This window comes from Callorhinus ursinus, unplaced genomic scaffold (genome assembly GCF_003265705.2).
Source record: "Callorhinus ursinus isolate GAN/ISIS: 27379988/994484 unplaced genomic scaffold, GSC_fseal_2.0 scaffold16, whole genome shotgun sequence".
In the NCBI taxonomy this organism is placed as follows: domain Eukaryota; kingdom Metazoa; phylum Chordata; class Mammalia; order Carnivora; family Otariidae; genus Callorhinus; species Callorhinus ursinus.
In genome coordinates, this window is record NW_027397078.1 from 12,384,995 (window position 1) to 12,399,890 (window position 14,896).

The following is a 14,896-nucleotide window of genomic DNA, read 5'->3' on the forward strand; positions in this document are numbered from 1 at the left end:
CCCAAGCCCTACATTCAAACCCAAGCCCCAGCATACACTGTGGGTGTGATCTTAGACCTACCTCCTACATGTCTCAGTATATTCATCTAACAGAAGGGTATTAATACAATCTATCTCATAGGGTTATTGTGAGGACTAAATCCTTTAATATTTGTATAGTGTTTGAAATAGTTCCTTGCACAGAGTACACTGCTATTGCTCATGGCAAGTGACATTGTTTTCCATTCAAATACCATTAAGTAAATTATTATATAGGTGACACGCCAAAATTTGTGAAGGTGGCATATGAATAACTGAAATTTGGTGGTTTTTTTTAACATTTTATTTATTTATTTGACAGAGAGAGACACACAGTGAGAGAGGGAACACAAGCAGGGGGAGTGAGAGAGGGAGAGGCAGACTCCCGGTGGAGCAGGGAGCCCGATATGGGGCTCGATCCCAGGACCCTGGGATCATGACCTGAGCTGAAGGCAGCCACTTAACGACTGAGCCACCCAGGCTCCCCAGTGATATTTTTTAATGAAAATGTTGAATAAAAGTAGAGCACATAAAGGATTAGGAATAGCAAAAGGAAGAACAAAGATGGATAATCTTAAAAATACAGATACAAATATAGAAATAGATATCTACTGCTCTGTAAGAAACTCTTTTGTAGAAAAACTAGTATTCTAGAAAACTAATATTCACCTTAAGGTAACAAGACTTTCGTCAATGAGTAATTGATGAAAATTAAAAGCATTTGTTTAGCAATTGTTTACCTAGAAAACAAATGGATTTCAGAAGAAAAAAAACTTACTATTTATTTCTTAATGCATTTTTCAGAAATATATTTCCTCGTATGTATTGGCAATATACTAGTCCTGTTTCTTATAAAACTGAAGAAACCAGGAATCCATCTTTGTGTTTACCTATTTTCACCCAAACAATACTAATAACCAAATCTTGTAATTTTAGTGTTTAGAAATTTCTTCACATAAACAATTGCGTTTGTTCTTCAAAAAATATCCTATTCAGGAAAACCGATTTTCATTTTTTGTGATGCCAGATTAGAATCTAGAGAATACAGAAACTAGCTCAAGCTAAGGTTACAGTCAAAACTAGAACACTGCAGATTCTCAGACTACAAGTCTAATGCCGGTCCCTGTAGCTTGGATCTCTCCTTAGGGTCCTAGGAAGTAGCAACTTATTCTCTAGAGCTCAGTATGATATAAGAAAAAACTAACCTCTCCCCACCGCTGGCCCTGTTTTTTAAAATGTCACAGTCAGAGGACCCAGGAAAATGTTACAGCTAAGATTTTTTTTCTCAAGGGTTTAATCTTGATTTTGCTTCACTGACATTTGATTACTTCCTGGTGAAGGAGAAAAAGAACACTTCAAGTCTTATAAATGTATCAGCTTTGTAGCAGGATGTCTTCTGCGATCACAATTCACTTCTACTCTTATCTCATTCTTGGTTACTCAACCTAATTAGATGTGTAGACAAGAATGAGCTTCAAAATGAAAGCCTGGCAGGTTAACATTCTTCACTGACAGGAAGACCCCCTTGCTCCCCCCTCCTGTCTAGTTCCTGTCACCAATTTTGAGAAAAAGATAACAAAAAGGATAGTGAACTTATTAAAAACAAAATGAAATATTGAGCTATCTACACCATAGCATAGAACTCATTCGAAGGAAGAAAAATTCTAGGAAAAAAAATTTCTGTAGAGGAATAAAATGGATGTGAATGTCCTTTTCCAATGTGAAAAAACAATGTCAATGGCTAGAATTCTAGTCTTGGTCGATATCATCATATATAGAGATGCAATTTTATTAGAGGGGTTTGTAAATACAAAGGAACTTAAATTTCAGAAAGAAGTTGATATGAGAATGTTTGCAGAAATTATTTTTATCTATGTCCTTTTGTCACATATAGATCAAAATGTTGCTGAAGTCGGGTTGCGACTGGGAGGATGCCTAGAAGAGCTAAGCATGAAATGAAGCAGCGGCATTCACATTGAGAAACACTAGTCTTAGCAGCTGTCAGTTGGTCTCCCTTTAATGCTGAGCCATTCCCTGAATTGAATTGAATGCAGTGTCACAGGATATAGCAGACTGGAGGGTAGGAGTTTAGAACCTCTGCTAACTCAGTTCATCTGAGAGCAATATTTACAAAAGTATGTTTCTTAGCCAGATATACATTCCAAAAACATTATTTCCTCTATATGGAAATATAGACAGCATTAGAAAAAAAAAAAGTCCTAGGAAACCCTGCCATAAAGGAAATTTTGTTTAAGTTGGCATTTCCCGAATTTATTTAATCATAGAACTTAGTTTTTCTTTTTTTTTCTCATATCATACCTATTTCTGTCTCTTGAAATTAACATTTCACTCTACACACTTAGGTAAATGCTGGTCAAGAATAAGACAATCTTTATAGTTCTCAAGTATTCACCAAGGAAATGTTCCATGCAGAGGTGGAAAGAGTTTTAAGGTTATAAATGCTTTACATGGCATGTGAGATTATACCTACAGGTAATTTTTACAGTAAGGCCATGAACCCCAAAGTCTCTAAAAATGTCCATAGCAATATAAGAAACAGAGCACCCATTTCGGTTGTACCTTTAATGTTTATGTGCCCCAAATCATCAGGAACACCCCTGACACTAATACCACATAAGAACACCAGAGCAAACAAGAAGTTTCTAGAGAAAGCTTCTAGAGAAAATAATCCCCTTTGGAGATTTTATTATATAGAGCAGCAGGGAGTACATCTTGAACTGTCAACCCACCACACAGGCAGGATGTGCATTGTTTATTGAAAAAACAAATCACAGAAGACACTAGAGATATCAATATGGAATGCAGGAGAACATCAGATTAAATTTGAAAATGATGTGAAGACAATTAGAACAATATAAATTATAATTAAGAAAGTACTTTCAGAATCTTTTTTTTTTCAAATTAGAAAATTTAAAATTGGAACATACAATGTTGGTCTGTGTTGCATAGAAATTACATTACATATAATTACTAACTGGATTACTCATTTATTTAAATTTGAAACTATATCAGAAATCACTTGAAGAATAAAGAACTAGGAATCAAAACAGAAGGAAATTCATTTCAATATATGAGCAGTTCAAAATTAATAAACAAAGATAAAAGGTTTGTAAACTAACACAATAAGACTGTTGACTTTGGTAAAAGAAACAATTTCCATAATTCCCATACACAACTCCATGTTTAGAGGAGGTAATTCCCTGGCATTTTATTTTTATTTATGTATTTATTTTTTTACCTTTTGGCCCCTTTCACCCATTATTTGGATTATTTAAATAAAAGTATGGGTACTGGAAGCTTTATGTTTTTACTATGCAAAAAATGAACTTTATTGACACTTATGAACACTATGCTTGGAAATAACAAGGAAATAAATGGTCCTGGAGAAGAAGATTATTGCAAAGATGTTCTCCCCAAATTTGTCTATAGGTTTAATGTAATTGTGATCAAATGTTTATTGAGACTTCTTTGAAACTTGACAAAAAGTTATTCTAAATTTTTTCTATAAGGATAAATAGGTGATAAAAGGAAATAAACTATGTTTTTAATTCATTTTTTAAAAAGATTTATTCATTTATTTGAGAGAGAGAGAGAGAGTGCACACAAGTGGGAGGGGCAGAGGAAGAGGGAGAAATCTGAAGCCGACTCCACGCTGAGCGCAGAGGTGATGCAGGGCTCGATCTCAGGACCCTGAGGTCATGACCTAAGCTGAAACCAAGAGTCGAATGCTTAACTGACTGAACCACCCAGGTGCCCCAGAAATAAATTATTTAAGAGATCATAAAAAGAAAGAAATAGAATAAGAAAACATAAAAAAAAGAAAACATAAAATTGTAGGATTTAAATTGCATGGCACTAGAACAAGACCTGAAATACAGAGACACATAACAGAATATGATCTGAATACAGGCTGCAAAAAATAAATAGCTACAGAATGATTATTATTATCAAATGAAAAGATCAAATTAAATGAAGGGAATCAAATTAGATCATAATTACATAGCAAAAAAGCAAAACCTAGATGAATTAAAGGGGTAAATGAAAAAGCTGCCTATTTACATGTAACTCCTTCCCCATTACAAAGAAGAAGAAAAAGAAAATGTAGGTGAATTTTTTATGGATTTCACAATGTGGAAAGACTGAAAGTGTAGAACCAATGGAAAAAATTTTTAAGAAAGAAAGTGTCTCATATACTCAATGGATAAGTAAAATTAAAATATAAGCAGACATGTAAATACTTAATACAAATATAATAAGGTTGTTATTTGGCATTCAAGGGGTTTACAACTTTTTGCTGTTATAAACAGTGCAATATTTTGATTCATTCTTCAAATGATCTCAGCAGAGGGGCACTTGGGTGGCTCAGTCAGTTAAGGGTCGGACTCTTGGTTTTGGCTCAGGTCATGATCTCAGGGTCATGAGACTGAGCCTCACGTTGGGCTCTGTGCTCAGCGTGGAGTCGGCTTAAGACTCTCCCTCTCCCTCTGCCCGCCTATAAAATAAATAAATAAATCTTAAAAAAAAAAAGATCTCAGCAGAATTGCAACTACTGGGTCAAAAAAGTGATAATTTCTGTTTCTTTATATACATTACACAAAGTGCTTTTCAGAAGCTATGTTGTGATTTATATTCCCCAAAGCAGTACTTGTTCAAATTTCACCATGGTTTCAAGGGATAAAAAAATGAAGACAAAAAAGGAAATAGAAAACTTACATGGTTATCATTTAAATCAACATTTTTTTGAATATTAGTGACTATGAACATATTTTAATCATTCTTTGGCTATCTGCACTTAACTCTTTGGTGAACTGCTGTTTACACTCTTTTTAATGTGTTACAAAGAAATTGAAAACAAAGACATTGAAGTCATACACAAGGAGGTTTAGCTTTGACATTAAGCAACTGTTTTGATTTTATGTAAGTTAATTTTTCTGAATTGCAATCTCCTTGATTCAACAAGAGTAATAATAACACTTACACTATAGAGTTGTATCAAATGAAATAAAAAAATGAGATTTAGGATGCTGATAGAAATAGTACAATAAATAGAATAAAGTCATGAACCCATTTGTATTGGGATGCTAGTAGTTGTTGCCAATTCCAGTTAGTATTTTTGTATTATGTTAAGATAATTCATATTTTATCATGTTAACCATAACTATTATGACTAATTTAATATAATTAAAATACTATTTTAAGCAAATTAATATTTTTTGAGTTTTAGATTTTTAAGCAACTTCATTTCTTATGCCTTAGATTTTCTCCTATTCATCAATGTGCAGGTGGGATGATTAATACATAGTACAAATAGATGTACACCATCTAATAAATTTTCAGGGAATCATTAGCTTTGTGAAGATGCAATTATTTTTCATGATTATGAATAGCTTTAGCATACTATTTATTTTTAATTTTCCAAAATCTTCTTAGACTCACACACTTAAGTATTTTTTTTAAAGATTTTACTTTTAAGTAATCTCCACACCCAATGTGGGGCTCAAACTCACAATCCAGAGATCAAGAGTTGCACACTCTTCTGATTGAGCCAGCCAGGCGCCCCTCACACACTTAAGTATTAAGTGGTCAAAAGGACTTTCGAACATTCAAAATCTCAAAGACAAAATATTTTACAAGTTGTATTTATGTGCTATGGAATGAAAAACAGTGAAGATATAATGAATATATATAAAGATTATACTATCCATGCTTTTCTATCAACTTATTAAAATTCGTATCCAAATATTTAATTGTGTAATTGTTATTAAATATATATTAAGATAAGAGACATACAATTTCATCATCTCTGAAATATAAAAGCATATAGAATGACAGAATATAAAGTTGAAATCCATACCTTGTGTGTGACTCAGACCACTAAACTTGAAGGCAGACGTCTCATGGAAGAAGCTATTCCAGTAATGGTCAATGACGAGATGCCTAGGTTTTTCTGAACCTAATAAAAATATGAAGAGATATTATTCCTCAATGTTACATTCAAGAGGAAAAATAGCAGTGGAGATTGAAATAGAATCAAACTCTCCTCTAATGGAAAATTTCTCAGATGATTATTTTTCAAAGTATATATATATATTTTTTTTTTAAAATATAACCACAGTATCTTTATTTTTTTATTTTTTATTGTTATGTTAATCACCATACATTACCTCATTAGTTTTTGATGTAGTGTTCCATGATTCATTGTTTGTGCATAACACCCAGTGCTCCATGCAGAATGTGCCCTCTTTAATACCCATCACCAGGCTAACCCATCCCCCCACCCCCCTCCCCTCTAGAATCCTCAGTTTGTTTTTCAGAGTCCATCGTCTCTCATGGTTCGTCTCAAAGTACATTTTAAGATGAGATTTAAATCCCATTTTTGAAGAACATATCCAACATTATCAAAGTTTTCTCTATATTAAAAATATTGTAAAATCAACTCATACATTCTTAGAACTTAATGTAAACTACTCAAATAACAGATATTATTGAGAGTCTGTTTGAGCTCACTGTCTAAAAATGGATTCTAATAATTAATATTTACATGTTTAAATGTATATGCATTGACAATAATTTAAACCAATAAATACAAAATCAATCAATTACTCAAAACGTACTGGCTACATAACAAGTACTTGCCTTTAGTGCTACCATGTATAAAAGACAAAAATCTCTGTCAGTACAGGCATTTATAATTTTAAGTACATTGAACTAGATATCAGTTGACACTGTCCTTGGAAAGGAATGGGAGTGCATGTTATAACCCCTATGAAAGGGGTTTTTGTAACTTATGGTAAAATTGTATATATATTTACTATTTTGCCAATCAATACTGCTTGTAGAAATACACCTTAAATATAGTCCTCAAACATGAAACAATATACATGTAAAGGCATTATTTGTACAGCAATATGCATAGGGGCATTATTTATATGGCAAATTATTAGAAATAATGAAAAGGTCCATGTATTGGCGACTAGTTGTATATAAACAATAATGTAGCAAAAACTGAGGTACTAACAAGTCATAAAAATCAATGAGAAAGGTGTCCGTTAACTATTTTACTGGGATTCCAGACATATACATATTGTTAGGTGAAGTTAACAAGGTGCAAAAGAAATGATATGGTATTGACCTCTGCATGAGATAGAGGATGACAGGGGACTAGGTATGTATATATGCACTTACTCATGTACACTCATTTTTGTAAAACCAAACACAGTATAAAGTAGAATGAAGATGAAATCTTCATTTCAAATGAAGATGAAAATCGTTACCTACACAGTTGGTGGAGAATGTGGTAGATGGTGTAGGTCTGGGAATGAATTTTCTTTCAGAACTTTTTATATAGCTTTGAGTTGTGAACAATACATGTTTCACAAATTCAAAAATACAATTGAATTTAAGAAGTCTCAAAATGCAACTCTTAAAACTTTTTGTAATTGTAAGAATATAGTAATTTTGACAATATTAGCCAAAATATTGACTATGATAGAGCAAATGAATTACACTGTTGTGTTGAGAATCAGGTTTCTCATGTGGGAGAAGGAAGAGAGTGTGAGGTAAATTTAAGAAGAACCCTATGGCATAGGATTGAAAGGGAGATATCAGTATGAAACATTTTTTTTTTTTTAAGTAGGCTCCATGCCCAGCGTGGAGCCCAAATGCAGGGCTTGAACTCATGACCCTGAGATCAAGACCTGAGCTGAGATGAAGAGTCGGACACTTAATGAACTGAGCCACCCAGGTGCCCCGAAACAACAATTTTTAATAACTCTATTTGCTCTGTCCCCTGAAAGGGACATCCCAGCAATAGTGAGCACATCTAGTGCCCATTTCTTAGATATTAAATACCTTGTCCCTATAAAGCAAACCTGAGAAAAGTGTCTAATTCTAGCTTTAAAACTAGTTAAGTGGTGGGCGACTGGGTGGTTCAGTTGGTTAAGCGACTGCCTTCGGCTCGGGTCATGATCCTGGAGTCCCGGGATCGAGTCCCGCATCAGGCGGGAGTCTGCTTCTCCCTCTGACCCTCCCCCCTCTCATGTACTCTCTCTCTCTCTCATTCTCACTCTCTCAAAATAAATAATAAATAAATCTTAAAAAAAAAAAAACTAGTTAAGTGGTGCAACTGGAACATCTTGTGCCAGAAAGTAACAAAATGTTCAAAAACTAATAAAGACGATTCAAAAGACCTAGGGATTGACTTGCAAAGGATCCTGCTGGCCAAACTGGGGAGTATCCAAAAGAATAAAAATAATAATGATAATAATAATAGTAATAATAATAAACCTATGAAGACAAAGTAGCTCCATTCCTCCTAGGTTCTCCCTCTTACAACTAAAACTTGTCAGATGTAACATAACAGACAAGCCTGGGGAGACTTTGTAAGCATGGGAAGAAGAAAGTAACTTGAGGAACAACATGGTGGTGAGTTCCTGGTTTCTTTTTCTTTTCTTTTTTTTAAAGGAGGCTCTATGGAGGGCTTGAATTCACGACCCTGAGATCAAGACCTGAGCTGAGATCAAGAGTTAGATGCTTAACTGACTGAGCCATCCAGGTGCCCCAAGTTCCTGGTTTCTATATTGCCTCTTATATATACCAGACAAGGCACTGCAGAAGCCTCGAACCCAGATCAGCTAAGAGGGGTAGACAAAAAAAAGAGGAGGCAAGTTGATCTTCCAGCTCCTGTTGGTAGACACAGGCAGCACTCCAATTCTCTTGCTGGGTAGCAGGCTGAGAGAGTGTTGCCAGGGTAGAGTTTATCTGAATGAATGAATGAATGAATGAATGAATAAAAATGGTCCAACAATATTCTGTCCACAAGAAACTTCTTCAAATTTAGTGACCTTAGTAGTTTGAAAGAAAAAAGATGGAAAAAGATGTATCATGCAAATGTTAATTATAAGAAACAGGAATGATTACATTAATATCATATAAAATAAATTTCAGAGAAAATTAAATTACTAGAGACAAAGAGAGGCATTACATAATATAAAATATTGATACATGAGGGAGACATATAATCCTAACATGTCTATAACAGATAACAGAGCCTCAGCTTGAAGCAAAAATTGATAGAGATGAAAAAAGAAATAAACAAATATACCATTATGGCTGTGTGCTTTAACATCCCTCTCTCAGCAACTGATAGAACCACAGTCAGAAAATCAGCAAGGATACAGAGGACCCAAATAACAAAGCTACCTGACAGAATTTAAATGACATATGTAGAGCATTCCACAAAACAACAGCAGAATACATATTTATTTCAAGCTCCTGTGGGACATTCACTAAGACAGACCATATCCTGGGTCATAAAACAAACCTCAACAAATTGAAAATAAGCTAAATCATATAGACTATGTTTTTCTGACCATAGGAAATCAATAATGGAAAGAAAAAGGGCAGGGGGAGAGGGTCTTACACTGCCTTTTTCCATTCTGTCCTGGCACCACTCTTTGAATGTCTTCTTAAAACCAATAAAAATTTGTTGTAATTCAAAAACTCAGTAAACAAGTTCAACAGTCCTCAATGCAAGAGGAAAAAGGAAAAGGAGTAAGAGATTTTTTTTTTCTGTTGATATAAGAGCTATGGGTTTGTACAAATAGAAGCTTTTGGGTGTTTTTTAAAAAACGTATTTATTTATTTAAGAGAGAGAGAGAGAGAATGGGGCAGGAAGGGGCAGAGAGAGAGAAAGAGAATCCAAGCAGATATTGCGCTGATCATGGAGCCCGACTTGGGGCTCGATTTCACGACTCTGAGATCACGACCTGAGCCAAAATCAAGAGTCAGATGCTTAACTGACTGTGCCACCCAGGTGCCCCTATTTTTTTTTTTTTTTTAATTGCTCTTAAAAGCCATAAGGTCCTACTGGAGATCTGGATACAGAGAAATCCAGAGAAGAAAGAGATAGGTTTCAAAATCAATTCTGTTAACATTTGTTATATTTTTGTTTTCCCAGACTCAGGAAAATTACTCAGAAATAAAATGGTAATGACACTGTTTTAAACAAAGAGATCAAGTAGCCTCCTCTGAATAAAGTGTGGGCCATCAGACAATGCATGTTCGGTAGTCAAAGAATCATAGAATCACTAGCTAAAACCAACCTTAGCTATTACCCGGTGCATCCCCCAGTGTGTAAGGAGATGCAGAAGCCCCCCCGCCCCCCAAAAAAGAAGTTCCTTGCCCAAGGTCACATAGCTTGTGTCTTCTGAATTTAGATCCCCATATGCTTTTATATAGCAAATATTCTGTGAATAAATGTGATGATGTGATGGGGATTTGAAAATAATAAAAGCTGAGATGTAAAAGACAAAAAAAAAAAAATCCATGAAGCTGTACTCACACTTACAAATATAAAGGGGGGGGGGAGGAAAGCAGAGGAAAAAGTTTTTATTTCCTTAATATAAGAATCTCCAGCTAATAAAAAACAGCAAGGATGACAGACATAATAACTGATACTAGTATGGATACTAAAATGTTTCATCAAGTGAAAGGTTGGAAGGAAAGGGGTTATTCACATTGTTTCAAATTATCACCCCCACAATTATTTATTAGTTATAAGGGAGAAAGATGACCTTTACAATATAAAGATCTGGCAGACACAAACTTAACCAAGTGATTAAACTTAGCATCCCCAAATAATGGGACTTTGTGTCTCCTGATGTGTTGCAATAAGTTCACGGTATGTATGTGATATTCTTCCAATGTTAGTCAGAATTGAGTAATGAAGAAACAAAGATAAAGTAAAACAAAGTACATCAATGCAATGTAGTACTATAGAACTGTTAATATATTTATGTAGTTCTGTATGTCCTAACATGGAATAATCTCCAAGGTATGTAATGAAAGAGAACTTTTTGTAAAACAAAAACAAAAACAAAAAAAACCCCGAAATCCATAATGTGCAATATTCTATAAAACAACTGGCCTGGACTCCTCAAAATGCCAATATTATAAGAGATAGACAAAGGTGGGAGGAAATTTTTAGCTTAAATGAGACTTAAGAGATCTGATAACCAAATGCAATGCACAGTTCTTAACTGGATCTCAGATTGGAAAAAAGATAAAATTTTTAAGCTCTAAGGAACATTTTTGGGACAACTGGAGAAGTTTTACTGTGGAGTATATATTAAATATTAACATATCTATATTAAATCTTTGTGTATGATATGGCATTGCAGTTATGTTGGAGAAAGTCCTTTCTCTAAAGCCATAGATGCTTTAGAGATGAAATTATGTATCTATAGATAGAGACAGGATATAAAGCCAATTCCCCCCGAATTAACAATTGACGAAGCAGATGAATCTATATGAAAACTATAGGACTAATCATTGTACTGTGCTCTTCTATAGGTGTGAAATTTTTCAAAATAAAAAGTTGTGTCTTAAAAAAAAGTTGTGTCTTAGGGGGACAAAATTAAAGACTAAATGGCAAAAAAAATTAAAATTAAAAATATATTCCTATAGCTTTAATGAAAGCACATTTTATTATCTTTAAAATATGATTTGTGTAAAAGGAACTATTGGGTCATAGAAAAAATTTAAATTATATTTGTACTTAATTCTCTATGAAAAGGAAATAAGCTCTATTGACATTAAGTATATGAGTTGATAATGCTACATATATGTATTTCACAAGTAAATATATGCACATTGAAGTGAATGCTAAGAAATATTTATTAATTGAGGTATATGATTTTAAAATATATTTTGAGACCTTTGTGTAAAGAGCAGTACTTCTGAAAGTGTAGTCTTCTGACAACCTACGCTGCAATAACTTATGCTGGTAGGGTCTTACCCCAGACATAATGAATCAGAATAACTGAGTGTGGACCTGGGAATCTAAATTTTGATAAGTTCCCAATTATTGGTTACTGACTTTTAAGATCTACTAAACAAGAAAAAAGGAGTTCTAAATATTAAGTCTCCTAAAGAGTGTCTAAAGTAAAAAAAATTAATTATAAGCAAGTTGAAGCTCAGATGACTTTTCTTGAAAAGTGACTATAACAATAATTTTATATCTAATTTTCCATACTACAAAAAACATTAGCTATTTGCTATAAGCAGAGCAAACTAAGACAAACAATCCAATTAAACTATGGTATGAAGAGACTGTTATATATTTGATACTCCAACTGCCTACCAGTCTCAAATCTCCCAATAATATTGATTGATTGATTGAAATACTTAGTTGATTGTCTTAATTTGGGAGAGATTTTGAAAGTGTGGGACTTTTTCATGCACCTATTTCTCTCTCTTTTTATGTATACATAAAGCTATGTACACCCTGATTGGCAATACACAATGATCACTACATATTTAACATAAATATTTATTCAACTCTGGAGGTACTTTAGATAAGATTCAGAGGGTTCCAGGGACAAGATTTTCATAAACTAATTCTAACATGTCAAATCAAATGCACTAGACATTGCCTCTCCCTGTCCTGTAAGTATCATTAGCATGTCATAACTACACTACAGTGTGTACTTTATTACTTTACTGCTGGTGAACACTATGGTCATAATTAACCCCGAGTCAACAACAAAACACAGTGTTTTGTTTACATCAATCAACCCTCAAAATGGAAGTTGAAATTTGCAAAACTAATATGATAATTGGTAGGTACACCTTTATCCCTATGTTATTTTGTTTTGCTCTTCAATAAAACTATTGATGTCTGGAAAAGAATCCACTTACACTTAAACATTTGAATCAAATCACTAATACCGCATTTAAATTTGAATTCAGTAGAAAGAGTGAATAATCTCAAGACTATAGCTATTTTAATAGAAGAGAAATGAAAATTGCTACTTTACATGTATTAGTTACTGCTTCATTCATTTATATAACTTTTAGGTATATAACCCATAGTGATATTTCACAAAGAGAATACCACAAGAGATCAAAATACAATGTATACATGTATGTGTGTACGTATGTTGCAGATACAGTCATTTTGAAATGTGTGTATGACAGTTTTCAGCATAAAATAGATGCTCAATACACATAATCATTGGCTGAAGATTCAAGTCTTGCTCTCTTAACAAATATGCCAACTTTGAAATACTCATTTAGTTAAGAATAAAGCTATTAGTGAGCACAGATTAGCAGGTTTGGAATGTAGTTATATGAGCAAGGGCACACACATACCTATAATGGAGATGTGTCCTTAAGTTCCTAAATTCATCAGGCCCGAATTTCTAACGTTTTGACTCAGACCCATTCATGGCTACCTTTCCTTTTTCCACCTTTATTTCTGGCTAAGTAGGGTAGAAATTCGAGAGCAGGGATTGGGGTGGAGGGCATAATTACTGATCAGAGAGGACTGTGGGAACTGAGTCCATTGATAGCAGTCACCGAGCAAGGGTACATGTCCAGGATGAACAAGGAGGCCAAGGCAGAAAATCCAAGCATATGTTGATGAGGCAGAGCCAGGGTCTGATGGCAGAGTCAAAAAGAGAAAGGAGAGACCTGAAGAGCTGAGAAAATGCGAAAGGAGTGGCAGTCAGAGGTATTTCCTGAGGTCTTTTGATTGGATGGAGGGAGGCCTCGTTCCCTGAGATCTTAGGGGAGGAAGCAAGAAGAGGGGCAAGTACCATTCTTTAGAGCCTCATCGGTATAAGGATTTGTAAGCACCATCTGTAAGCATACAACTTAGAATGTCAGTTAGGTGGTCCTGGAGAAGACAAGCTAGACGGGATGAGTTCAAGACACTGTTCAATCACTTACTCACTGTATGGCTTTGGGAGATTTCTAAGCCTCAGAGTCCACATCTGAGAAGCTTCTCAGAGCTTTTTTTGTTTTGTTTTTTTTAAAGACTGAGTATAGTCACATTGACAGAGCTCAAATGTGGTACCAAGTAAGTGTATAACAAATACGAGTTTCCTAGGCTATTTGAAGCTTTTATGTAGCATCCTGCTCCTCATGGGACTCATTAATGGTCTCCTTTGGAGAAGTCTCTACTATTCTCTGAGTGTTTAGGCCATCTCCTCTTTAGTCACCCGACCTCATTCATCATTTAAAAGTGGCATGAATTAAGATATGAATAGACCCCTGAAATACTACCTTTTCAACACCTTGCCTTGTGTGATGTTCAACTGAAAGAACTTAGAGACGACGTACAGAATTAAATAATTAAGTAGAATTTAATTAAATAGAATTAAAAGATTCTTGAATGTCAAAGGGCAATATTTCTGAGGTAAGTGATTAAAATGGAAATAGCTAAAATACCAGCAGAAGAAAAGACGTTAGAGAACTGGAAATATAAAAGTTTGAGAATGAGCTTGCAACTCTAAAACTGTTGCCTTCCTGGAAAAATAGTGCGTTTTGAAAGACATCTTTTCCTATATATCATATATATCTTACCTATCTGTCTGCCTATTGAAAGAAAAATCAGGAATGCAGAATGTGAAATACTGTAAGACCTCTCGCAGCAACCACCAGCTTGGTGCTATATTCTGAAGTCTTGCTATCAACTTCCCTAAGGGGATTCTGTGAATTCTGTAGCATCTGCAGAAACACTGACATCTTCTGAAAGATAGCAAGGGACTGCACAGTCCTATCGTGAAGTAATTTGAAGACATTTGCAAAGATTTAAATCAGAAGGTATTAATTTAGTACCTTTTTAAATGAGTATATTTGGCATACAGGTTAAATATTTTTAACCTTGTCAGTCATGTTTCCTTGTGGTCCTTCAATAATTCAGGCCAAATCATGAGGCCCACTTGCCAAGGAATATGAATGTAAGAAGACACGAACATGGTAGCTAGAAAAAACAGAACCCATAGAAGAAAGAGGGAGGAGGTTATGAGAGAGAGAGAGAGAGAGAGAGAGAGAGAGAGAGAGAGAGAGAGAG

General features: G+C 34.4%; 1 protein-coding gene across 1 annotated transcript in view; it reads right to left on the bottom strand.

Moving 5' to 3' along the window:
• Positions 1-14,896, bottom strand: part of CFAP47 (cilia and flagella associated protein 47) — a 514,691-nt gene that overhangs the window by 85,124 nt on the left and 414,671 nt on the right. The window contains exon 57 of the mRNA XM_073901936.1: positions 5,894-5,992. Within this exon, the coding sequence (XP_073758037.1) occupies positions 5,894-5,992 (99 nt within the window). The remainder of the gene's footprint in view (positions 1-5,893; positions 5,993-14,896) is intronic.